This window comes from Chrysoperla carnea, chromosome 3 (assembly GCF_905475395.1).
Source record: "Chrysoperla carnea chromosome 3, inChrCarn1.1, whole genome shotgun sequence".
NCBI lineage: Eukaryota > Metazoa > Arthropoda > Insecta > Neuroptera > Chrysopidae > Chrysoperla > Chrysoperla carnea.
In genome coordinates this window covers 60,417,548-60,445,505 of record NC_058339.1, presented here as the reverse complement: position 1 = coordinate 60,445,505, position 27,958 = coordinate 60,417,548, and the positions used below count along the sequence as shown (strand labels likewise).

At 30.9% G+C, this 27,958-nt stretch overlaps 1 protein-coding gene across 1 annotated transcript in view; it reads left to right on the top strand.

Annotated features, from left to right (window-relative positions):
- Positions 1–265: 265 nt before the first annotated feature.
- Positions 266–27,958, top strand: part of LOC123296889 (unconventional myosin-XV) — a 43,810-nt gene continuing 16,117 nt past the window's right edge. The window contains exons 1-10 of the mRNA XM_044878586.1: positions 266–295; positions 10,352–10,518; positions 10,637–11,545; positions 11,605–12,204; positions 12,272–13,370; positions 13,428–15,809; positions 15,875–16,117; positions 17,288–17,779; positions 17,845–18,278; positions 19,797–20,051. Of these exons, the coding sequence (XP_044734521.1) occupies positions 10,360–10,518; positions 10,637–11,545; positions 11,605–12,204; positions 12,272–13,370; positions 13,428–15,809; positions 15,875–16,117; positions 17,288–17,779; positions 17,845–18,278; positions 19,797–20,051 (6,573 nt within the window). The 5' untranslated portion in view covers positions 266–295; positions 10,352–10,359. The remainder of the gene's footprint in view (positions 296–10,351; positions 10,519–10,636; positions 11,546–11,604; positions 12,205–12,271; positions 13,371–13,427; positions 15,810–15,874; positions 16,118–17,287; positions 17,780–17,844; positions 18,279–19,796; positions 20,052–27,958) is intronic.

Here is a 27,958-nt window from a genome sequence, read left to right as displayed (position 1 = left end):
CACATCTTAAATATTTTTCTATAATACCATTACATCAATGTTTTTTTTTCGTAAAATAAAACAAAAATTTTCCCCAAAATAATTACAAAAATAAATTAATTTAAACAATAATTAATCGATGTAATTACAGTTTTTTTTTTGTGCTTTAAAAAGAAAAATTAATTAATTAACTATGGTTCGAAATTATACGGCTGCATTCTACTTAAAAGTTACATAAAAATATGTGTCTACTTAAAAACTAGTGATGTTGAGAATTAATATTATTATTTGGGATAAATTTTTATAAAATAATTGGGTAAGTAATTATTAATTGATGTTAATTACTTATTAAATATAGTGTGATAAATAAATATCTCTGGAAACCTACTTACAAGATATGACATATAGGAAAATATTTACTCAAACAGTTTCAAGTTAAGAAAGTATTTTAAACAAATAAATACCTAATTGATTAGTAATTATAAGAGAAAAAAAACAAGAAGTAGGTTTAGAAATACTTATCAACAACAGATCAAAGTTCCTTTTTTTTTTAAGAAAAATTTTCGTTTTATTGATAACAAATTTTCTTAATTAATTGGATGATTATTATATAGTAGGTAATATAAAAGAAATCGGGGCCAATCTTTTCCTTTTTATTGCTATTTGATGTAAATTTGGCATCTCTCTAAGAAGTTATAAATCATATCTCTTAATATGTCTAATTAATTCAATTTCTTTGGGTGTGATTGAGTAAGAAACAGAAAGTGCATAATTAGTTTCAAGTTGTTCTTCCGATTTATTTTTGTTAAGAATAGCACACGAGTAAAGTAATGTATGATTTTAAATTTGCATTCAATATAATTATTCATACATAAATAATATTATAATAAAAAACAATATACTTTAAATAGGGAATACCAATGCACTATTAAGACACGAACCCAACCTTAAAAATATTTTACCTACATGTAGTAGTAATAACTTTAAACACCCTAGCAAATATCATTGCGTAAATTTATTGCATTTTTCAGATTTTTTGTGAATAAATGAGGATAATAATTACTTTCTTACTAATTACTTACACACCCGCGTACATTTTTATAATAAATATTATGTAATCGCATTGATTTATCCTTCATGCCTACAGACTGAGTTTCCATATGCTGTCGTTTATAAATAACATTCTTGTGCGGCTTATTCATACTTAAAAATTTTTAATTCTGCTTTGTTGGATGCCAAATAAAATGATTTTTCTATTTTTTATTTAATTATTGATCAGAGTATGAAACACCTAATATTTGTGAAGTTTAAGGTTGTAACAAAGTTTTCAAGTATCCTGAAAAAGAACATCTAACTTACTAGAATTTGCATACAAACCACACAAGATTTTGAAGGAGAAATAGAGATGAAACCCCAGGCTATCAAGTTCAATTTTAGAACAAATTTGTTTCAAATTTTCGTGTACTTTTCATATAAGTCGGAGTCCCTTATAGAGTATTTCTATTATAGTGAAAAATCGTTTGTACATATATCTTAACCGCGTCGTTGGACCAGATATTGAAGTTATCAAATTCCTTTAGCCAAAAATTATCAATTTTCAGAGTCAAAGCGAAAGAAATACAAACCAGGCATGCATACACATTTGAAGTATGTCAAGGTTCAATTTTTAGTACCTAATATTTCAAAACACTTTTAAAAGCGAATCATAAAATATGGATTAACAACTAAAACGATCATTTTTCATAATTCGCATTAGGGATTAATCTCTGAACAAATATAGAGATTTATTAAAAAAATTAAGAAAGGCCTCATTTAGCGGCTTCAAATGTGGTGGATGTATTATTTATACCGAAGAATTTGCCGGTTTTTAACGACAAGCCTTTTTGTGTTAAAATATTTTTAGCTTGTAATACATAAGCCAGTTCTGCAAATGCTGTAAAAATTATGAAGGAAAAATCCCGAAGCAACTGGATAGGGATCCTTAAACAATCAGTTGGCAAATCATTAGTTGAGGGATTAAAATTGTGAAATCAAGTGCTTCCTTGTTTCTGATTTGTAGCAATCATAATATATTCAGTGACAAATAAATTCATCCCTGGTTATTTCATTTCATGATTATACATTTTCCAAGTATATTTTGAGAAGGATTGAGCTAGCATAGATTAAGAAAGTACGGCATTTTAGGACCTCACATTTGGATAAATGGCCAAAAAAGTTTAGGTATGGAAATTCTGATTCTCAAAGCCATAATCCAAACAAACTCTCATTGAACACAAAATTTGAATAATTCTGGGTAAATATCTGAGAATCTAGTTTGCCTTGCTTAGAAAATGGAGTCAATCCACCTTTAAGGAAAGAATCATGATAATAAATAATAGGTAATATAGGTAATATAAAATGAAACGATAGTGGGATAGGCAAATTATTTTTAATTTTCTAATTCTTTTAATAATTCATTAACATAGTTACTTATAACAAAATGTAAAAAATGACCTTGAGGGCGACATTTACATACTATCAAAGTATTCAAAAAATTAATACCTTTACTAATACCAAAATAACAAATAAATGTAGGTAATGCTTTTTAAACTCCCTGTTTAAAAAGGACCCCCTGTCCTTTAAATTGAATATTTACAGCAGGCATTTAAAAATAGGGAGCCTGCAATAAAATATTACATTTCTACACCTGCTTGGATTCTAGTTAACTTTAAAGTCAAGTGCAATATACTCATTTTGTAAATAAAAATATGAAGGGTAAAATGTTTTACACAAGCTCAAAGATGGTAATTACAAGATATTTTGATAATAATTATCTAAACGGAAGTGACATTCTTTCATTCAAGAGATATTTTTTTTATTTACTTTTATGATTATTTCGAAAACGCCTCTAACGATTTTTGTATACATCAATTATATTTTGTGTATGTATATGACCTACTTTTAAACACATAATAACTAACAATAATGCAAAAATTTCTTTCGTTATTTTATTGATTGTTTAATACAAAATATTTTATGAAAAAAATGTATAAAATAATTCAATAAATATAGGTTTTTTCTTTATAATATTTTAACTTTAATATCTTTGTAATTTTTTAACCGGTTTTTTTTTCACGTAAAACTTTGTTATGTCATTCATTGATATCTCACTCCACTTAGGTATTTAGTCGAATGGCTTACTTTTTTGGGAGAAAAGAATATAAAATATTGTTTTTTTCAAATTACTTTGAAAATTATGAAATATATTGTAAAATTACTAGATAGAAGTCAGCTCGTTTACTTGGCTGTTGATGTTCAAATTAAGAGTAAATATTACTTGAGTCAACGTTCTCAATATTTATTTTAAGAAAATTAAATACTTATTTTACTGCTTAATAATATTATTGAATCAAGGAAATATTTACTTGCTACCATTTCAAGAACATATTTTCTTGCAACTAGTCCTTTTTTTACAGAGTATTATGAAACATACATTTATAAAGCTAACGAAATATTTTATTTACTATCAAAGCTTTTGGCTATGTCACACAAAAAGATATAATTATTCATATTAAAACCATGTATATGTGAAATATATCAAGGTATACAAGTTTAGTCCCAAATTTGTAACGCTTAAAATTATTGATGCTATGAACAAAATTTTGGCATAAGTTTTTGTAAAATCACCTAATTAGTCATTTTCCGGTTATCTGTCCGCCCGTTCGCCTGTCCGTCCGACAACACGATAACTCAAAAACGAAAAGAGATGTCAAGCTAAAATTTTATAGTGTGCTCAGGCCGTATAAAATGAGATTGAGTTCGCAAATGAACAACATAGGTCAATTGGGACCTGGGTCCGTATAACTCATCTAGACCGTAAATCGTTAGAGACAGAACAAAAGTTACAATATAAAAAATGTTTCGTATAAAAAAACAAACAACTTTTGTTTGAATTATTTTTTCTTAACATCACTTCCTTAACGTTCACCCGTGCGGGAACAAATTAAGTTACAAACATTTTATAGTCGCAACACATTGCCTACCTTTCTTTACTTATATGACGCAAAAAAACAAACGATTGTTAAATCAACACTATACATGGTATTTCAACAATTAACTCAGTCAATTGCTCGTTTCAACTTGTTTGAATTTATATTTATTCTGAAATTTGAAACCAAAAATTTTATATTATATGCCCCTAGCGAAAATAACCCACCTTTTGCCTAAAAAAAGGGTCATAAACAAGCCACATGATTAGCGAGTGATGTATATGCAGACTATATCCAAGATGATAACATCTTCGTACTTCTACTTTTCTACTTTTGTGTCCATGAGCAACTCACAGCGATTTTCAGAGAAACAACATAAAATTTGAAATTTTCTGGTATAGTAGAAATACATATTTTTTACTAAGATAATTGAATATTTTTCTAGAACCAGAAGAACTTACTATTGTCTCTTAAGGCAAATTATTCACCAATGAATACCTGGTCTAGTACTTTCAGATATTAATCTGAAATTTTATAAAAATATTTAAAAACATTTTAACACAATATTATTATATATCTTTAATAAGTTTGATTAAAAATGTATTTATAATAAATAATAGCTAAATTAATGAATGATATTCAAGGACAAATGAAAGTGATGAAATTTCTTTTAGAAGGATATTGCAACAATTCCATGCATACTTAGGTACACATTAAAAACACTTAATGGCTATTTAATAGTTTATTACAAATTGAAATAAATCTTTTGTAATTATGTTTTTATACGCGTCCTGTATTTGTAATAAGAAGTTATCATCAAATTCATTTGTTTTGAAAAAGTCTTAAAAAGAGATATTCAATATAAGTGGATGTGCTAGGCATACCTGTAATATAGACGTACAAGTACAATATAACCGGCTAAGTCGGCGAGCGAGTAAGGGCGCAATCGCCTTTAACCGTTTGACTACTTTGATTGAAAGGTTGCGGTTTCGAATCCAAGCAGAGGCAGTTTAGTCCATTATAATTAATGAGGTGGTAAATTGAATACACTGTCGTCGCTTGGACAAGAACGAAATAACCGACCCCACATCATAAAAATTTAATTGTATGTATTCGGATGTAGTTTAAATAAATAAATATTCAAAGTGATGATATGGGTGACCTCTGTTATAACCGTTTATGTCTGAGAAATGGAGGTTAAGTCCCATAATTTAAACTTAATAAGTACTACTAAAAAATACGCTTTTATAACTAGCTGAACTAAAATCAGTAAAAAAAAATCGTAAAAAAGGGTGAGGTGCTAAATTTTAATTATTGTAAAATCATTATAAAATATTTTAAAAAGTACTCCACGATAAAACGATTTTTTTGAATTTAAAGAATTTATCTTCTTCCTTTTAGTTCAGATAGTTATAAAAGCGTGTTTTTTAGTTTTTTAAACAATTATTTATTTTGTGTTTTTTAGTGTTTCAGACTTTTTTTTTAACTAATCAAAAATTAAGTATAAATATGGTGGGAGCGCAAGTAAATGTATATATATCTGATATCCTGAAAATCTGATCAGGATAATCAAATAAACTTATTAATTTATTGTATTGTCATCAGTCCTTGATAAGTATGTCCGATTTCGAGTTAATCGGACGTTTTGAAGACAGTCAAAATCAAATGTTCAAAGTTTCTATTACATACTAACATACTAACATACGTATGCAGCTAATAAAGCGTGTTAAAATATTTTATGCCATCTCATGGAAGCTTTAATTTTTATTGACACTTGAAACAAATCCCTCACCCACGTGGTTTTTGAAAAATTTTGAGGGCACTTCAAGTAATCTTTTTTTTAGAAAAATGACCTGTCCTAACGTTTTACAAAAGCTACACTTTCAAAGCTTATACTTTTTCAAAACTTATTCATCTGTTCACATTATTTGAAATTAGTTTTCGCGAATATTATCCTGGGTGTATATTAGTTTTTTTTTTTATAGTCTTGATTTTAGTGCTTTCATTGAAAGCTTGCTTCGGTTTACTCTTGGATCGAAAAATGACTGCAATGACTGTTTCGTTTGCTCTAAAAATACTGAATAATTTGAGAAAAATTTAATGCATGCAGTACCATTTATTAGAACTAACCAATGTCAATATAATTAGCACAGTACCTATATTTGAGTATATACAATTAATTATATCCGATACAAATATCTAAATAACTTCAGTATTCAATGAACATTAATTTTAATTTTAACTCAAAAATTCACGGTCGTTCATGGTCACAATTGCTGTTTTCCCACTTTATTTAATATTTATATTGTCTATAGAATTACTGAAGAACAAATAAATATGCACTTAAAAACAATAAAAAAATATTTTTATATATGTTTATGTGTCAATTTTTGTAATAAAATTCCCTTTTACATCTTTTTTTATAAATCAACATATTTTTATACCATGTATATATGAAATATACATAGTATATTAAGTTTAGTCTTAAGTTTTCAACGCTTAAAAATATTGATACTACGAACAAAATTTTGGTATAGGTGTTCATAGAATCATCCAATTAGTCCATTTTCGGTTGTCCGCCCCTCCGTCCGTCCGTCTGTGAACACGATAACTCAAAAACGAAAAAAGAAATCAAGCTGAAACTTTTACAGAGCATTCAGGACGTAAAAAGTGAGGCCGAGTTCGTAAATGAGCAACATTGGTCAATTTGGTCAAGAGTCTGTAGGACCCATCTTGTAAATTGTTAGAGATAGAAAAAAAGTTTAAATGTAAAAATGTTCCTTATAAAAAAAAAGAACTTTTGTTTGAAACATTGTTTTGTAAACATCACTGTTTACTTACGAGGGCACACATTAGATGCAAATTTCATAGTATGTATTAATATGGGATTATCAGTTATGTATGTGTGACATGTATATATATATGTGTAATGTGATAGAGTAATCAACACTGTCTATACATGGTATTTCAACAATTAACTCAGTCACCTGTTTGTTTTCACTTGTTTCAACTTTATTAATTTAGCAAATCTGTACTAAAAATTCGTTGCTTTGCACTGTTTCTGTTTACTAGTAAAGGCAGAAGTATGCACACTCCATGAACACACTATTTTTTTTCCACAACAAGCCAAACCCAAATGTATGTCTCTACATTAAAAATCCAAGAAAATCCAATTTCTATTATTGAATATCAATATTTATGACTTTTATGAATTTCATTCGTTTGTTGACCGTATTTACTTAATAATATTGATTGATATTATTTCATTGTCAATTAATAATTCATAGCATGTATTCAAGATATTGAGTTAGTTTAGCTGTAGCTACCTAGTTACAAATTTTTTGTACGTGAGTTCTCAATATTAAGTTATGTGTATTATTTTACTTTAAAATCATACAAAAGTAGTAAACAAGTCTATCACTGATAAGGTTCACTAAATATGTATCGTAAATACATAATTGAATCTACATAGTTGATTTTAACTTAATATTGTACGATAAGTAATGAAGTTTTGGCACAGATAACTTTGGATGTGAGGCCGATTAAAATTTCAAAAATAACCCAAAATTTGCTTCATTTTTTTGTACAATAATTTATTATGAAATTATAAGTAGACGGTTTCATAGTTAAAATTGTTGGCACAGACATTTTGTTTGCTAAAAATATGAAACTTTCCTATAGCAAAATTTTTGAGCAAAATTTACCTAAACTTTTTAGTTTTAATGAGAAAATGTTTTTGTCGATTTCAAAAAAAAAATCTCTTTTTTTTTCAAATTTGAAAGGAAATTTACAAAAAAAAGTACTTTTTAAAAGTAAAATTGTAAAAAGTGGATAAAAATTTACGCAAAAGTCTGTGAGTGTTACTTAAAAAATATCAAAAAAAGGAATTTGTTAAAAAATATTATTTAAAAAAATAAAGATGACCTTCATTTAACCATTTAACCCTTCACTTGAAACCAGATACCGCGAAAGCATTTCACTCTGTAAAGGTCGAAACTTTTGTACGAAACATTTTTTTTAATACAATGTCCTCCTTATAAAATAAATGCCTGAATCGATAAAAAAATGATCCCATATGTAAAAAATACCTGGATGACCGAGCTTTGTTCGTTATTTTTTTCATTGTTATCGTTTTCGAGATTAAAGTTTACGAGCTAAAACCACGTTTTCTAAAAATGAAATCTAGCTAGATCTTTTTTTTCTCCTCGAAATATCCTGCATAGTAAATTTCATAAAAATCGTTGGAGCCGTTTCCAAGATAAAAGTTTCTGAAGTAAAAAGACGTTTTCTAAAAATTAAACTTAGCTAGATCGATTTTTCATCCGAAAAACATGTATTACAAAACATACATGTATTTAAACAAATTGTATGCATAATATTTTTATGTTATAACAACATAAAATTCACAATATTTTAAAATGTATCATACTTGCCTTCTACAGTACAACACCTTTAATTTGGGACAAAATTTTACTATAAATAAATTTTACTAAATTTGACAGAAAATGATTTTATTCATCGCGAAAATCAAAATCGAAAATTTTAATTTTTACGTTTTGAGGTGTCTGAAATGTTTTACAACTGATTTTTAGTGAAATTAAACTGTTGAAAGATCTGAAAAGCCTTCTGCCTCAAATTGTACTGAAAATTATTATTGACTAAAATGAGAAACATATCGAAAATCCATTCAACTGTTACTTTTCCATTCGGCGAACTTATCCCAATGGAGAGTCGTGGTATCCATTTTCACATTTTTGATAAACAGAAACTTCTATAATGCGAAAAATTATCATGTTAATTCAACTCTTTTGTACATCAAAACACTCGAAATCCTTATAATTTTTCCTTTCTTTTAACCCGTAGTATCTGCATGTCTGCCGAAAAAACTGTCGATTTATTTTTAACCCTTTCCCGTTATCCAATCACAATGGATTCGATCAATATGGGTTACTTTTTTTATTCTATTTATCTATCTTTTCCATTTCAAGGTAGAACTGAATACCATTGATTTATTTGACTAAGTATATATTTATACTAAAATACTGTTAAATTTCTTAGCCCAATATTCCTAATCTGCACCCCTCTAGATCAAATACTTGTTTTTCTTCCACGTTTGGGTGAAATGCTTGATATGCTCATGTTAGTAAACAAGGTAGAACCTACAAAATAGTACCAGTTTTGAAAAAAACACTCTGATCTGCCATTGTGATACATTCTACCAGAGATATAAAAATGTGATCCTAACTTATTACTGAATATCTACAACAATTTGCTTAAACCGGAAAGCAGTTATTGGTTTGACTTCGATGGGTCATATTCATTACAGCTTGTTGTATATTAACCACAACAATATAGAATAATTCCATCTAAGTATGGAAAATGCGAATACGTAATAATATCAATAATATAATAATAATAATAATAACAGTTCCTTTTGTCAAATATAGCTTCCAGGTGATTAACATTTACAATAACACTTGAGTAATAAATACGACACATACTGAATATATAAACAGAGAGGAGGCCATTGCCAGTAACATTTTATAATATGTATACTGTAAATGGGCACATAATTTGTACCAATGTAATGAAAGAAAAAAAAAACTGTAATTTTGGTCCAAGAGTATCAAATTTGAAAATTAATCATGAGATACCGTATTTTTGAATCCGTAGGAAATAGTAAAAAACTGTATTGAAACAACTATGGCTGTTGTTGTTCTTATAACAAGTAAATGTTTCTTAATTCAACGATCTCAATGTTTAAGTCAAGAAAATAAGTATTGGACTGCTGAAAAATTTTCTTGAAACAAGAACTAGTTATTTGCAATCAGTTAAGAACATATTTTCTCGCAGCAAGTACTTCTTTTACTGTGAATAGCAACCTTTATTAGTATTAGGAACTTTGATACGTTTCCTGTCTATAAATACATATTCTTATAAATTATTTGAAATGTAATTTGAGTAAATAACCTTTCGTTTCTCACTTAAGTCAAACGAATTGGAGGCAGCAGAACGCTTACAAACTATTTATTGTAAAGAAACATCAATGGCTATCTTTTAAGTTCAGTAATAAAAGCGGTTAAATAATTATAATTAATGGTACTTATGTAATATGACGGTCTCTTAAACCGGTGTATTAGATTGGTGCAGAATATAATCGCATCGGCCTAAGAAACCGTATACATGATATCTTAACCAGTAGGAATTAGTTCGATTCGAACACTTTCTCATGACTTTTTGACAAAATATTGACTTACCGAATATCCTTTTGACCTTACTATAAACCAACAAATATTGAACAATCTGCATAAATCGCTTTTTTCTGTTCTCAATATTTCTAGCCGTTGCAAAAGAACAACCAAACCAATTTTTTATTCATTATATAGATGTGTTTTTTTTTTCAGAACAGAAAATGTCTTCCATTGGTGGAATTAGCAATTCCTTAATGGATTGGACAACTGGTGAATTAGTATGGTTTGATCCAGGATTAGGTCATTGGTTACCTGGTGAAATTTTAGAAGCACATAAACCATCTGGAACATTAACAATCCAAGCTCTAATCAATGGCAAGGTTAGTAATATTATTATAAAAATTATGTATACTTAAGGATTACGCATAAATTTTGCAATATTAAAAACTTTCACTTTTATAAATAAATGAATTTTAAAAATTAATTAATGATTTTTAGCCACAAACATTTGCACTCACATCAGAGAGTGAAGGATCAGTGCGACGTCGGCAAGATTTAGGTACAAACGGTATTGAAGATTTAACACAATTATCAGATCTACACGAAGCGGCTCTTCTATGGAATTTAAAAATTCGCTACGATAAACAACTGATTTACACATACGCTGGCAGTATTTTAGTGGCCGTAAATCCATACAGAATGTTTGATTCAAGTTATGGCCTCGAAGCTGCACAAAGATATCGTGATCGATTGCTTGGTGAATTGCCACCGCATTTATTTGCAATCGGATCTGCAGCACATGCATCTTTACCTAATCCACAAGTAGTTGTTATCAGTGGAGAAAGTGGGTCAGGAAAAACAGAGTCTACAAAATTAGTGATGCAATATTTAGCTGCTGTTGCACCAGCCGCTCGTGGACAAGCATTAGTAACAGAACAAATTTTAGAAGCTGCACCTCTTTTAGAAGCTTTCGGTAATGCTCGTACGGCACGCAACGATAATAGTTCAAGATTTGGTAAATACCTTGAAGTATACTTCAAAAATGGATCAATTGTTGGTGCTAAAGTAACACAGTATCTTTTGGAAAAATCAAGAATTATTACACAAGCTCAAGGTGAAAGAAATTATCATGTATTTTATGAGCTGCTTGGAGGCTTATCAAACACAGATAAGGAGAAATATGGGTTATTGGACGCAGAAAAATATTTTTATTTAAATCAGGGTGGTGGTGATTGTGCTCCTGGGCAAGGTGGTCCTGATTGGTCAGCCCTTTTAAGCGCCATGCAAGTTTTGGGTGTTGGAGAAGCTGAACGTGATGGAATTATACGAATTTTAGCTTCGGTCTTACATTTGGGTAATATTTATTTTCATCGAAGACAGCTACGTCACGGTCAAGAAGGAGTTGAAGTAAGTTACTTACTTACATTAAATAAGTAGAACATTTTCATTGTAAACACATTTTTTAGGTTGGTTCCGATGCAGAAATAAAGTGGGCTGCACATCTTTTGCAAATTTCAGCAAGTGGTTTACAAAGAGCATTGACATCTAGATTAACAGAAGCTCGAGGAGAACGTGTACAATCGCCTTTAGGAATTGATCAAGCCTTAGATGCTCGAGACGCTTTTGCCAAAGCACTTTATTCAGCGTTATTTAATTGGCTAGTAACGCGAGTAAACTCTATCGTCCAAAGAGGGGGATTACACGATGCATCTAGAATTTGTTTACTGGATATTTTTGGATTTGAGGATTTGATAGAAAATTCATTTGAACAATTGTGTATCAATTATGCATCAGAATCACTCCAGTTATATTTTAATAAACATGTTTTTAAGTTGGAACAGCAAGAATATGCAAGGGAACGTTTAGAATGGACAAATATGGGATGGACAGATAATTCTCCAATAATACACTTACTTGGAAAAAAACCGGTCGGAATTTTACATTTACTAGATGATGAAAGTAATTTTCCAAGAGCTTCGGATGCATCATTTTTAGAAAAATGTCACTATAACCATGCTCTTAACGAACATTATTGTCGTCCAAGAGTTGGAGGTCATGAATTTGGGGTAAGTATCGTTTTAGGATTTCATAAAAAGTAAAAATTCAAAATTTCATATATTTTTCATGATTTAGATTCGGCATTTTGCGGGACAAGTATGGTATTCAGTTGAAGGATTTTTGGATAAAAATCGCGATGCTTTACGCTTAGATGTTGTGGAGCTCTTAGCCTCCAGTAGAGAACCTTTAGTAAATACAGTTGCTAGACCATTATTAATTGAAGCTCAATCTAGAACTTTACCACGAAGTTCAAATGGACGATTTGTTACAATGAAACCTCGTACTCCAACAGTAGCTGCACGTTTCAGCGATAGTTTACAACAATTGTTAGAATCAATGGGTCGCTGTAATCCATGGTTCATTAGATGTATAAAACCAAACTCCGAAAAAGCAGCCATGAAATTTGACATGCCAGTAGTTTTACAACAATTACGATATTCTGGAATGTTAGAAACAATTAAAATACGGCAATGTGGCTATCCAACCAGGATTAAATTTCAACTTTTTGTGGAAAGATTTAGATATTTGTTAAGTGGGAAATGTTTAAGAGGCGCTCCATATCGTGATTTGTGCAGATCGGTGTTGGATGCACAACCACCTACTGGAGCTCCCGGTCCTGATTACCAGTTAGGTGCCACAAGAGTATTTTTACGAGAAGCGTTACATCGACGCCTAGAAGCTGTACGCGCTGAAGTGTTGAGAAACGCAGCAGTAACTATACAAAAGCATATACGCAGACGTCTAGCAAGGCGTAAATATCTATCGATGAAAAAGGCTGCATTATCAATACAAAAAAATTGGCGGGGTCATAAACAAAGGAAAGAATTTATGAAGTTAAGAAAAGCCACTGTTAAAGTTCAAGCTTTATATCGCGGAAAAATAGAACGAAAACGATATGCATATCGAAAGAAAGAATGGATGGCACAAAAAGATGCACGTGAACGTGCTAAACAACGAGCGGTCCGTGATACACAACGTGCAGCAGTTCATCATTTAGAAATTCCTGCAGAATTAGCTTTTATATTCTCTAAACTGGAAGGATTTAAACCTGCACATACTGAGCGCAATTTAATAAAAGTTGTTGGAGGTGTTACTGGTACATTACTTCCAATTACATTACCTCCAGATTTGGAACAATTTACTTTTGGAAAGTTTTGCTCCGTTTATTTTAAAGGTATTTATGAAGTTATTTAAGTTACTGAATGTATAAACTAAAGAAATATTTTTTTAGGTTCGGAATTAGGTGTACGTAGAGAACCTATCACAGCACCTTTCTTGTCAAAAGCAGCAGCTCGAGATCAAGATTTTCATGATTCAGTTGCTTTATTTAAACTTATTTTACGCTGGAGTAATGATCCTCAATTAAATGGAGCTCGAGAAAAAGCCTTAGCAGATTATGTAGCACATAAAGGGCTTGGTTCTCGAGGTCTTCGCGACGAATTACTAGTTCAACTGTGTAATCAAGCTTGGAAAAACGATCAAGCAGAACGAATATGGCAATTAATGGCTCATTGTCTTAGTTCATTTGCACCTAGCCCATCTTTAGGGAAATACTTATTAAAATTTATCAGTGATCATGCGGCCTCCGGTCAAAAATCACTCTTACAAAGAAAACTAGTCCGTTCTATGCGCAAAGCTCCTAGAGCTAGATCATTACCACCGAGTTTATTGGAATGGAGAAGTATTCGGCATCATGCGGACATGGCATTACCAGTAATTTTACCTGATGGACAGCAAATGACGATTGCTATTGATTCTTGGAGCACTTGTGACGAAGTTGCTTCAGCTGCAATTTCATCTTTAAATGTGAGTTCAGATGGCTGGAGCATTGTTTTAGATGATTCAGGATATGTAACAGACACAAATGGCTACGATTACGTATTAGATTTAATAAGTGAATTAGAATTATGTCCAGCTTTCCCAGCTGAGCGATCAGAACTCTTAAAAGTGCCAAAGAAACCTGAAAATTCCCCAGAAATTAAACGACCTCAAGCACCACCGCCAGCTCCTCCTGTGGTACCAACTCCAAGAAAAATTTCACGAGAAGCACCAGTACAAGAAGTCATTCAAAGAAAATCATCTCAGGAAATTTTATCTAGGAATTCAGCTTTAAATGAAAGATATTTTGAAAATGAAAGAACACGCTCCAGAAGCTTGGACAATTTGCTAGATTCGTCTTCCCCAGCTCTTTCTGGACTTGGATTATCACAATCAAAATTGAATGAAAGATACCGGAGCTCAGAAAAATTAAATCCGATTGAGCCAGTTTTAGCTATTTCAAATATGTCATACAAACAAGAAATGGACTTTGAGTATCCAGACATATCTAGTGTTGGAGCTGCATCTTCAAATAGAGGTTCATCAGCCCCACGTTATATTAAATCACAATATGCAGGTAAAAAGGCTCCACCAGGATCCCATTCTAGTCGTGCACACATTGAAAAATCTGAACCTGGTGCTCGGAGCTCAGCATTATCAGACACAAGTGAAGCACCATCTTTAGCAAGTCACGTACGAAGAGTAAGAGTACCTAGCCAAGCATCTGATGTAGATCAATTTTTGGACGAATTATTTAGTCCAGTTCTTGATGGTAATTTAGATGAACTAAGTGATGCTAGATCATTAGCAGCCAGTATTCGTGGAGGTGGACAGAAAGACAAAAATTATTCTTATGACAAATATTTAGACGATTTCTTCAAACCAATAACTATCGATTCTAGTTTGAAGAGTCTAACCGATAATGATAATATAGTTGATTGTATTAAAGGAGGAGGTACGAAACCTCAACACAATGGAAGTACAGCGTCTCCAGCAGCCAGCTTTCCCTATTCTCCGATAGCTCCAACCATCTTATCACCACAACCGTTAATGATGCCAATAATAGGAACACAACCAGCGGAAAATGGTGGTTTTATGCCAATATTTAACATGCAAGGCATAAATATGCCAACCAATGGTCAATCGCCTGATTCTGCGGCATATCAACAAAATCTTCAACGCGCCTTTTTACAATCTGCTATGGCTCAAAATATACAAATTCAACAACAGTTGCTAGCCCAAAATCAAGCACTACAACAACTCTTAACTCAACAAAATCCAGATATGGAATTAGCACAAAGCCCTGTAACATCAACACCAGTATCTAATTCTCCAAACAGACGTTTAAGTTCACGAAGTGGGCGTCCAACACCACCTATAGATTTAAAAATAAGAAAAGCTAGTAATGACAGTTCAAGAGGTGGTGTCGTACCACCACCTCCACCACCTATGCCACCACCATTAAATCTAAGCGATCCTTCTGAAGTACGGCCATTCCTTGATCCGTATGGACGGGCTAAAACAGTAAGAATTGGAAAATGGCGATGGCCACCGCCTCAAGATGGTAATGCCGTAACTGAAAATGGTGATTTTATGCAATTCAAAATTAACCAACAACGAAAAATGACACCATCCAAAGAACAACATTCTAGAATGAATTCACCAAATTCTCCAAACTCAGCCAACTCACCAGATGGAAATGATCATCATAATTACGTGGATGATACGACATCGAGTGTTGATTGGGATGAACTCGATATGTCAGCAATAGATCGTCAATCATCAAACACCCCAGGTAAATTATTTTTAATTTTTTTAAATCGTTTTTGAAGTAAAAAATCTTACAATTCTATATTTTAGGTGCACGACAATCGTCAAGACGTTCATTTGAAGTTGGAGCATCTCGACCAACACCTGGCAGCGTAGGAAAACTTAAACTTAGTTCAGAAATGCGACAACGTTTAGAACAAGTAACAGCTAATCATTCTGTGCGTTCGACAAGTAATAAAGAGAAACCTCAACGAACAGTTAATAAACTTGAAGATACAAGACGAATGATGCTAGAACAACAGCTTGCTGGAGCGAATCGAGCTTGGGATACTGGTAAGATCACATGAAGTTATATACAGCTGACAATTTATCTTTTACTTTGAACCAGAGCTCATTGGTATGAAGTTATGAACTCCTTGGTAAGAAGTTGTCAATTATACTCTAGGAAAGTAGAACGCCATCTCGTGTTTTATTTTGTGGTTTTGGTTTCTCTCTAATTCATCGGAATATCCAGGAAAACGGTAAAATTGCAATTCTTGATTATTACTGGATGTGTTTTCACAATTAACAACACAATACTATCGATTCGATCGTTTTTTACTCATTTTATTTAATATTAAATATTTATTTAATTCCACTTGTAACATATGACAATGACGTTTTAGCTCAAGAGCTGGTATGCATTTTTGGGTAGGTGTTTGAGGCATTCTGTAATTCGTCAGATCTCAGATACCTTTCCCATAATATCCTATTCAGAAATGCAGACCTAGCTGAACAATAGCGGTATCTTTAGAACAACTATAATATCAAACATATAAAATTTTTTGTTTGTAAACTTAAATATTGAATAATGAAGAAAATAAACAAGCCATGCCATTTGCGAGAGATTGTAACCCTGCAAGATGCTTACAAAACTACAAAACCACACCAAAAAGACCAATCTTTTTTAAAGTATTTATTTTTAATAATAAACAATATCCTATAAAATTTCATCTTGCCTCAAACATTTTTTTTTTGTATTTATTTACAAAGCTTCTTGCAGGGTTTAAATGCCTCGCCAATGACCTGAATTGTTTATTTTCTTCATTTTTCAATATTTAAGTTTACTTTAAAAAAATTAAAGATAAAAAAATCAAAGATATTTTTGGTAACAAAAAATTTTAAATGTTTGATATTATAGGGGTTCTAAAGACACTGCTACCCTCTAGGCAGGTCTGAATTTTTGTATTAGGATATTATGGGAGAAGTATCTGACGAATTTTCAGAATGCCTAGAACACCTACCTAAAAATGTCTACCAGCTCTCCTACGATTTTTGCTAAACCACTTTTTACAAAAAATAATACACGAGATGGCGCAAAGGTCATCCGTCAAAAATAATAGCAAAACGATCTTTGAAAACCAAAAATTCAAATAGTATAAACCTTTGAGCTTTGGTCAAAAGTGCAAAAGTGTTTTCGACTTAAGTGCGTATCCATTCTAAAATTTTCTAAAAAATGTCTAGGTTCTACAAACTCAGATGCCTTGTTACATGCTCCGCCACCCCCACCTCCACCAGTAGGTCCAACACCACTACCACCTGCACCTTCTGGACCTGCTCCCCCTCCACCAGTGATCCGTCCCCCTGAACCCCCATCACATCAACCACCTGTACGAGAATCATACATGACAAAACGGCAAGATCACGACACGTTTGGTGTCCACCAAACCCCGAATAATTTACAACGAAGCTCATTTTCATCAAATTGGGACATGCAAAGTGATGAACGAGATTTGGATCATTTGCATGGTCAACAATGGGATCACGAAGGAGAGATTAAAACATCGGCATCACCACAACGAAATGAATCCAAATGGTCCGATGATCATGAAGTACAACGACCCACCTTTAGAACTCATCAAATGAACCGAAGTATTCAAGAACGGGAGCGAAAATCATCAGCAGCATCAACCGTACAAACACAAAATACCGATAAGCACAACGAAAAAATAGAAAGTAAGTAATTGATTGCATTTTTTTAATTAAAATTTAAATTAATTAATTGGTTTCTTTGTCTCTAGTTGATGATTGGCCAGACTTCTTAAAACCTGTTATGCCTGCTCCCATTGCAAACGTGCCAAAGAGTCCATCACCAAATAAAATCAATAATTCACAAGAAATATCACCAGCTGTTTCATGTATTACATACAATCGCGTAAATTGGTCATTACATGTTCGAAAAGAAGTGTTCACACCGGCAGAAACATTAAATCCTCCACAAGCATTACACTTAATATTTTTACAAATTGTTAAAGATGTGTATAATATCACACCTTGTTTACGAATAACCGATAATGATAAACGTTCGGCAATCACGGTACTTCAAGGATATGGAGTGACGCCAAACAATTTGCAAGAATCACATAGAACTCATGTTAAAAAACATCTGATTGAATTGGCTAGATCGTGGCCGTTATATTTTTCTCGACTATTTATTGCATCTGCAGCTCCACCAGTAAGTTTGTTTTTTTTTTTTTTGTCTCAGAAGAAGCTTGATTTTCGAATAACTTGATCTCTTGAATTTTCATAGATTCATTTTAAGTTTAATGTTCTCATTCATTGTAACCTCTATAAGTCGAATATTTGAAATCGAATGTTACCATTCATCGTAACCTATATAAATCGAACATTTGAAGTCGATAAGATAAATATCTTCGTAGCAAATCTGTTACGTTTTTATCAAAATTTTTTGACTTTCTTAAGAGATTCTTTTGAAAAAGTGTTCAACATGATATCAATTTTTGTTTTCGATTTGAATGGAAATTATTTGTTTATAAAATTTTTTGCAACAAATTGATGCAACGAAAAATGTAAAATATAATTTTAATAGTACCGACTCAAAGCAATAATTTCCTTATGCGCCATTACGTTTTAAAGTCGCCGCTAACCATATATCTTTAACTAAAAATTGATTCATTCACGTCAAATTCAAAACTTAATTGCTCTCTAAAATTGATATGAGTAGAAAAAATTATTTCTTACTTTTTTGTACATTTTTCGTCGATTCTATTTTTTGCAAAAAAATATTATTTTATACTTTTTAGTGAGTTTTTGTAACACATAAACAACTCAGTATTAAAATCTGTGAGTGAACAATAAATCACCCCTTTTCCCACCGTTAGGATAGGAATTTTTTATCCAAATTTATATGGAACCAATTTCGAAATTTACCCTATCCAATAAGAAAAGGATTATCAAAATCGGACTACTCTGTAAAAGGTTATGAGTACTTATACATGAAAACTGAGTGAAATTTACAAAATTTAAATAACCCCCAACAAATTTTTCGAATACAGAACCTTAAACTCACACTTGAAACATATCTAAGAACACTCTGCATTAAATTATCTTTTCTTTAGAGTCTTCTTCAAACTGAACCGATTTTGAAAATCTTCGATTATTGATTTTTGTTCCGGGTCCGGAACCCTAAACTCGCTCTTAAAACATAGCTAAGAACACTCTCTATTAAATTATCTTTCAACAAAATAAAACAATAATCAAAATCAAAATCGTTTCTTCCGTTTAGGCGTTACGTGCAACAGACAGACAGACTCACACGCTCACATAGCGGACAAACGTATAACATCTTCTTGTTTGGTTCGGAGTATATTTTAGCCGCTTTTGTCCGGTTCAAATTAATCATAATTTGTTTAGTTTTTATGAATTCTCATTCATTCTGATTCAAAATTTCGAGTAAGTTTCAACAAGAAAGAGTTTGCAACTATAGTTATTTTTTCTAATTAATCGTAGCTTAAATTCATTTTCTAAACCATATTTTTTTAAATATGTATTACCTTGTAACCTCATTAACAAAACTCTGGCTCATATAAGTTGCAACAGTACTTACATGACAAGCCCTACGAACTTTAGACCGTGTTGATTTTTAGCATATTCAGCTGAAAATTGTTTGTTTTAAATTTCTAGACATTAAATAGAGACTGATTCGTTTTTAATCCATATAAATTTTTTTCAGTTGACCGATGTACAAATTGTTAGCGTATCTCATTGGGGCATTCATTTGGTACGTCGTGATTCGAACAATACATTACGAATCATTTGTTCATGGGGATTGGCAGAATTATCTGGATGTTCAGCACCTAGACCGGCTACTGTTTGTTTAGATGTTCGTGGACATCCAGCACGAGTTACATTACATACAACGTACGCGTCACAGCTAACTGATATGATCAATAAATTTTGCAATGAATATCGACAGATTCACCCAATGGTAAGTGATTTACTTTTTTTTCTAACTTTTCAATTACAAGTTCTATCAACATTTTTAACACAATTAAATCACCAAAAACGATAATTTCCTCGATCGATACCTCAGATAGGATAGTTATGCCCAAAAAATCTAACATTTAGCCTTCGACATTAAGATTAAAATCCTTTGAAATATCTCAAAAACCGCTTCAAAACGAAAGCTTATATGCAAAAGGAACAAAAAATATAAATGCAAATTTTAGAAAAGTAAAAATTAGATAAAATTTATTTATCTGCGATTTTGATAAAAACTTGGTTTAAGTCTAATTTGGGAAAACAATAGCACTGGCTAAAATACGATCCAATTTACCGTTTTCAAAATATCACTCTCATCGCTTTGGAATTTCAAATCGGAGGAATTGAAGATACAATATCTTGACATCCTTAAGCCTGCTGTATAAATGAATACGATTTTTGTTATTTTTGGATCAAAATAATTCTAGAAACTCATTTTCATTAAAATCAGAAGTTAAAAATATTATGGAAAAAAAAAAAAACAATTTTTTGATTTTCTCCAATTTTTATAAAAATTTTCGTGTAAATCAATTTCTGGAGTAATTTTGATCCAGAAATAACAAAAATCGGGTCGATTGGAGGTGAGCTTTCGAAGATATCGCTCAAAATTATATATTAAAGGCAATATTCCAGACCAATTTCAGTCTCAGAAACATAAATTGTAAAATGAACCAAATTTTCATATTTAATGTAAACCAAACGTCTAAAATTAGTAGGCGACAAAATTAACTAAAAAGTAGGAGCATGAAAAGTATAACAATGTTATAGAAAAGTTTGTTTTTATCCCCTCCAACAAATTTTTTAAATCCGTGAACATAAAGTATTCATAATCGCTCATTTGCACATATTTTAAGATATTTTTACTACACAAGTAAGGAAATTGTTTTGTGTAATGAAGTGTCATTAAATAAATTTCTACTGTTTATTGTCGCATAAAATTATTAATTAAAGTATTATTTGATTTTTATCTCAATTTGCTGAAAATAATTAACCAATTACAATTACTTATTATTTTGGGTTAATTAGCTATATCAAGATTTTTACAAATTTAAAATTATAGAAGGATATTTTGGCTTAAAGAATATATTTTTTCTGGCCATATGTAAATTTAATATCTGAAATTGGCATTTACAAAGAGCCTAAAAGTGGTACGGTTTAGGAAATTAGTTTACTAATTCAAAGACTTTTATAATTTTATTGAATGTTTGTCCTTGAATTAGTTTCCTAGTTCCAGGACAAACAATTTAAAAGGCTGTTTCAATTTTACTTCGCCAACTCAAACTTTCCTTATGTGTTACGTATTTCAGGTGTTTGTTTCCCTACAGTATTTTAAAAAAGTTTTGGTTTATTGCACGGTACATACATACCATCTGTGTATCTACCATCTTGGGATATAAATATGTCTGCAGTATGACTGAATACATAATACATCCGTTTAGTAATGCATCTAAGCGAGAGGTATTATATACATGTATTTAACATTAGTTGGGAGACACTTGGAGGTGGTAATGATTGAACGTTATCAAAGCAATAATTAATAATATTTGTATGCAACAAATCTCCCACTCTCTGCATGCATACAACAGCCTGTCGTATCGTATCTGTTTATCGTATCTGTAGTCTTACAATACATGAATAATACCTCTCGCTTAGATGCATTAGTAAACGGATGTATTCAGTCATACTACAGACATATGTATATCCCAAGATGCTTGAAACACAGACTGTATAAACCAAATACATGCTTTGTAGTCAAATAATGTGCCATTTTGAGCTTTACAATACCAAGCAACTACAAAAATATATAATATATTGTGTGCAAGTGCTGGTTATGAATTTGATAATATAGATATCTCTCTTCAATCATCAATACTCTAATTATAGTCGTCTAAGTCTTAATAAATTAAATTTAAAAGATTGTCTAAATATTTTAGATAGTTTTTTACCACAATCTCTAGATGTTTTGAGAAATATCCAATTGAAAAGAATAACCTATATGATTCATCATTTTTTCAGCCAACTTTGAATGATAAAATAATAATAACAAGTGAAAAGAAACAATTGACTGAGTTAATTGTTGAAATACCATGCATAGTCAGTGTTGTCAGTGCATAGTCAGTGTTTGGTTGATTTCTTTATCACATAACACATACAAAAATGTATAGACAGTGTTGATGCGCAATCGTTTGTTTTTTTACGTCACGTAAATAACAAAAGATATTCACTTTTAAATACACAACACACACACAACTGATATTCCTATATTAATACATACTATAAAATTTGCACCTAATTAACGCCCTCGTGGGTAAACAGTGATGTTTACAAAAAAATGTTTCAAACAAAAGTTTTTTATTTTTTTATAAGGAACATTTTTTATATTTAAACTTTTGTTCTATCTCTAACGGTTAACAAGATGAGTCCTACGGACCCAAGACCCAATTGACCTATGATGCTCATTTACGAACTTGACCTCACTTTTTACGTCCTGAGTACGCTGTAAAAATTTCACTCGATATATTTTTTCGTTTTTGAGTTATCGTGTCCACAGACGGACGGACGGACGGACGGACGGACGGACGGACAACCGGAAATGAACTAATTAGGTGATTTTATGAACACCTATTACAAAATTTTTTTCCTAGCATCATTATTTTTAAGCGTTACAAACTTGGGACTAAACTTAATATACTATGTATATTTCATATATGCATGGTATAAAAAGCCAGATGACTTAGGAATTGTTTGTCATTTTTTGAAACTTTGTTAATCAAAAAGTGTATTTATAAAGTTGTATGAAATCCCTAGTACTATTAAATCCTTGCATATCTCCTTTAAAACATAAAAATCGTTTATATACATGTGAAATTTTATTTTATTTAGGCGGGGTTTATTAATTCGGGTATTTATTTATGATTGGTATTTGAAAATTTAGTAAAAAATTTTTCTAAAAGCTTCTACTTTCAACCTAAACAATTTAATTACCATTTAGTTCCTACACGTACGTACTGCATACTTGTATATCATAAGTTTTTACACGTATAAATAATTTGTTAAATAAATTAATTGATTATTCCTCCTCAAAGAAAGTGTGCGATTCATATAAAATTATTCTCCTGTTTAACTGGTCAGCCAAGGCTGGTCGCGGTGTTGTAACCTACTTTACATGCACACAGTAGATACATTTAGATATGTTCAGTATGTAATGAGTATGTAATAGATGGTTAGAGTCCGAAATCGGTTCGCATATACAGAGCCCGAATTCAAATTTTATATAGTAATTTAAACAAACACATTTATTTGATTTTTATCGTGATAAAATTTTTTCACTTCTTACGTCTTGCTTGCCAACTTAATTGATTCGATTGGTTAAAGCGTAGCCATTTCCGTACACAATAGGTAACTACAAAAATTTATTTAATTAATGATGGGTTGGCGTGGTTCATGGTATATGAATGAAAGAGGTGTACTCAGCCTCTTAAAATAATTGAGAGTCTGACAATCCTCGGATTATCAGCGAAAAGGTGGTATCACAATATAGTACTTTTATAGTACTTTTTTTATTTGGTATATTTTAATAAAACCATATACTTTTAGTGAAAAAATCAAATAAACTGAAGAAAAATAATAAAACAAATTTCGATAGCTTTCTGTGTACTATTTTTCTCTTCAAACTTAATTTCGTATCGTTTCTTAATTTCAAACTTAACTGGTTTGTATAGATGATCTCGTTGAGCCACGTTTGTGTATTTTGGACTTAGGAAAAAATATACCGGAAAAAATAGACCAGGGAAAAGTAGACCGAACAAAATTTCTGTAATAGTGTCCCATTTTTGAACACAAGGGCAAAAAATTGCAGAACTCAACTAACTCCTCTGTATTCGACAAACTCAACCCAACCAACTCGTAATTACAACAATACACCGGGTCTATAAAATTTTGGGTAAATTTTTTCCGGGTCTATTTTTTCCGATTACCGATCTTATTCCGATATGAATACCTACCGGTCTCCAGACAGGTGGTCAGTATTTATGTAAAGACTGATTTAAATGATTTTTATCAACATTTGATGAAAAAACTAATCAGCCGATTATCAGCTTTTGTTACTAATTGTGTAGGGATCTGGTTATAATGTGGAAGCCCTAAGAAAAGTTTTGTCTTTTTTTTCTTTTATTCTTTTCGAAAACTGTTCCGTCAAATATTACAAAAATCACGCAAATGAACAGAAATTTGTGCAAATAAACACGAGTACAAAAATTGTTAGAATTTGTTCAGTTTAAAGTACTTTTAACTTGATTCGGGTTTTGTTGATACTTAACAACATAGATGTATATAATGCATGTACAGATCGTACTGGGTCAGAATCAGTAGACCAAGAAACAAAAAAAAATGCATACGACATGTTTATTATAATTCATACGCGTACAGATATTATGGGTATATAATATACCTCACAATCAGATTTAAATTCAAAGATTCTCACTCCGACCTTAATTATTTTCACTTGTAAATTAGGAAAAGTTAAATACGATTACAGAAAATATGATCCATATTTTGATTTTATTAGAGGAAAACTTTATTAAGACTAAGAAAAATCATTTTACATTTTTATAAGTAAATAAGGTTCAGTCCTTAATCTACGATTAAAATCGTACAATTCGAAATTAAGATATATGTACCTTTGGGTGGCCCTGGTTTTAAGAGCCCCCTCCAAAGGACAGCTCAAAAAAAAAATTTCAAAGGGTCACTCCGAATTTTAAAAAAATTCCAAAAACGTCGAAAACCGGATTTGTTTTTTGTTTAAAATTGTTTTTCTTATTACTTTATTTTTTTCTATGAGAAAAATTAGGATTTTTTGACAATTGCACTACTAATAAGATGTGTGCCTTTGTAGCAAACTTTTTTCAACTTAATTAAGACATCCTGTATATTTCAAACAGATACAACTGACGAAATTTTTAAACTAAAAACTTTCGAAGTGTTTTACCTGCTAGCTTTCCAATTTAAAATAAATTAGAAAACATTTTTCCATTTCGATTAATATCAAATAGATAGATAACCAACGCTGGCTACTGTTCTTCTTGAATGACTTTATCATGCACGCTTTTTGCATAAAATCTGATAAAATATCTTATTGAGATATTCATAACATGTATAACTTATCGCTAAGCATAATCATTAGAACACAAAAACAAGAAAGCCATATGTGAGATATTTCAAATAATATTACAACTGTTCACTTGTTTAACCACAAATATCACTGTAATAAATGTTTATTAATATAAATATCTATAAACTACGACGCGATATGGCGACGATTTATCCATTGTTAATTTTTTTTACATAAACGAAAGTTTGAATATCAAATTGATTAAAAAAAATTAAATATTAAAGGGGAAAGTTAATATGATGTCAAAATATGTAAATTTTCATTAAGAATAAATGAATTCGACTTTAAAATACAATTTGAAATTTTGTAATTCATTACAGCATAATGGTTAAAAACTACATTGAAAATTTACATTTAAATTGATTCTGTCATATTTTCACTTAGTTTTATGATATTAAAAGATTAATGATCTGATGTCAATTATTTAAATTATTCTATTTACATATATTATATAAATCAACTCTGTGTCGCGGTCTGTCTCTTCATCATTTCCGAATAATATTTTAATGCATCCAGAAAATCAAAATCAAAATTTTCAAAAAAAATTAATTTTCTATAGCAAAGAAAATATTGTAACATTACTACAATATTGTAAAATTAAAGGGTGTTATGCAATATGCAATACAACAACGCCGTACATATTTGGTAATGCAGGGGTGAGACACCAAGGGGTGTGACATTCAATTCTAACCTGTAGTCACAGAGTTGGATTAATGCATGAGTCTGACAGGGCCCAGGCCCAGAGCCCCGAGTGTTCTGGGGGACCTCAACAATCAAATCAAAAAAATGTAAAAAAAAATCGATCAGCAAATGGCTGATGGAATAAGCGAGTATGCGATCTTCAATCGTAGATCTCCAAAACTATATAACTCAGGGTGCTTATAATAAATACAAAGTAAAATTTACTGTAAAAATCGGATAGTCAAAATAATAAAAGAAATTTACCCCCTTAAATGAGGCCCCTATGATTGCGATCCAGGGCCCCTCCAATGTTAAATCCAACCCTGTGCACTTAACTGTACAGCACAAAACTGACGCCATGGAGCTTAAACTTACTTTTACATATATGAGCTTCTTTTTCAAAGTGATTCTTGGTGGATTACGATGATTATGATTATGACCTGATCTTCTTTCTGTAGTAGTAGGTACGAGAGTTGGCAACGTTTTCCAGATTTTCATTAAGGACCAATAAATTTCAGATATTTCTTATTTTATTGAACTAAAATACTCTTTGTCCATTTAGACTTAGGTTGCGGGTTCGAATCCAAGCAGCGGCAGTGTGAACAATTATGATTAATAAGGGCGGTAGAATTGATCACATTGTCGTCGCTTGGATAAGAACGAAGCAACTGACTCCACCCACATCAAATTGTAATTGTAAATATGTTTGTAATTAAATAAATAAAGATAAACAAATAATGATGTGGGTGGCCTCTGTTATAGGCAACAATGATTTTATAAAAATTTCGTCCCTAACAAGGTGTAAAATAACGATGACCACTATATGGAACTGAGAGTATTAACGACCTTCGTTTTAATAATTAAGGTCAAAATCATAATATAATTTTGAAATAAAAACAATATTTTCGAATACAAAGATGAACGGTTATTTATAATCATAGGTATTAGTACGCCATATGTCAAATATAAATCTTACTTTATGATTTAATTACTTAGATATCCGTTTAGTTGATTTGTATACCAACGTTACATTTTTTTTACTCCTATGTACAAATAATAGTTGGAAGCAGTAGAACCATATTGATCCAAGAAATATTTAATAATATTTGTGCCAAAATTAAGAAAACGTGATTTCAAGTTTTAAGGAAATAATGTTTACTGATTAATATTTATAACAATAAATACCTTTTTACCATTATCGGAATAATAGTATTTTTTTTAAGTTTTTCAATTCTTCATGAAGTAAGACGTTGGCGTTTTTTGGGAAAAACAACTAATGAGACTAGAATAAGCTGTGTGCATCAAAATCCCTTTTTTAAGCAAAATCTTTCTTGAATCAGTATAGTTCTGCCATCGTTAGTCGTTATTGTTAGAAATGGGGCAATTTTTTGACTAAATAAAATTAATAATTAAAAAACTAAAAAACCCGATTGTGTTAAATAAAATCAGAAAAGAACGACCAGTGGTTTAGATAGCGACTTTAACAGTCGGGGCTCATTATTGGGAAGATTTGCCTTGGCTTTTAAAGTCGCTATGTAAACTACTGGTCCTTCTTTTCAGATCAGTAGTTTACATAGCAAATTGAACAGTCGGGGTCCATTATTGGAAATATTTGCCCCGACTGTTAAAGTCGCTATGTAAACTACTGGTCTTGTTTCTTTCTTTTCAGATTTTATTAAACACAGTCGGGTTTCTTATTTTTTTAGTTATTTATTTTATTTTAAACTTATTAGTGTCCCAGCACTAAAAAAACCTACTTTTTATTAAAAAATTTAAACCAATTTATTATTCCTAATTGAATTTAAACATAGAACTTATATATATTTTTGTAATCCCCTATTAATTTGATACTATACTCGATAAGTTTCGTTAATTTATTTTCATTATATCTATTTCACTCCAAAAATCCGCCAATTCGTAATATAGAAATTTACCAAAAAGCAAATATACATACATACAAAATACGAGCGAAAAACATAAACACTCCTTGACAGTCAGGTAAA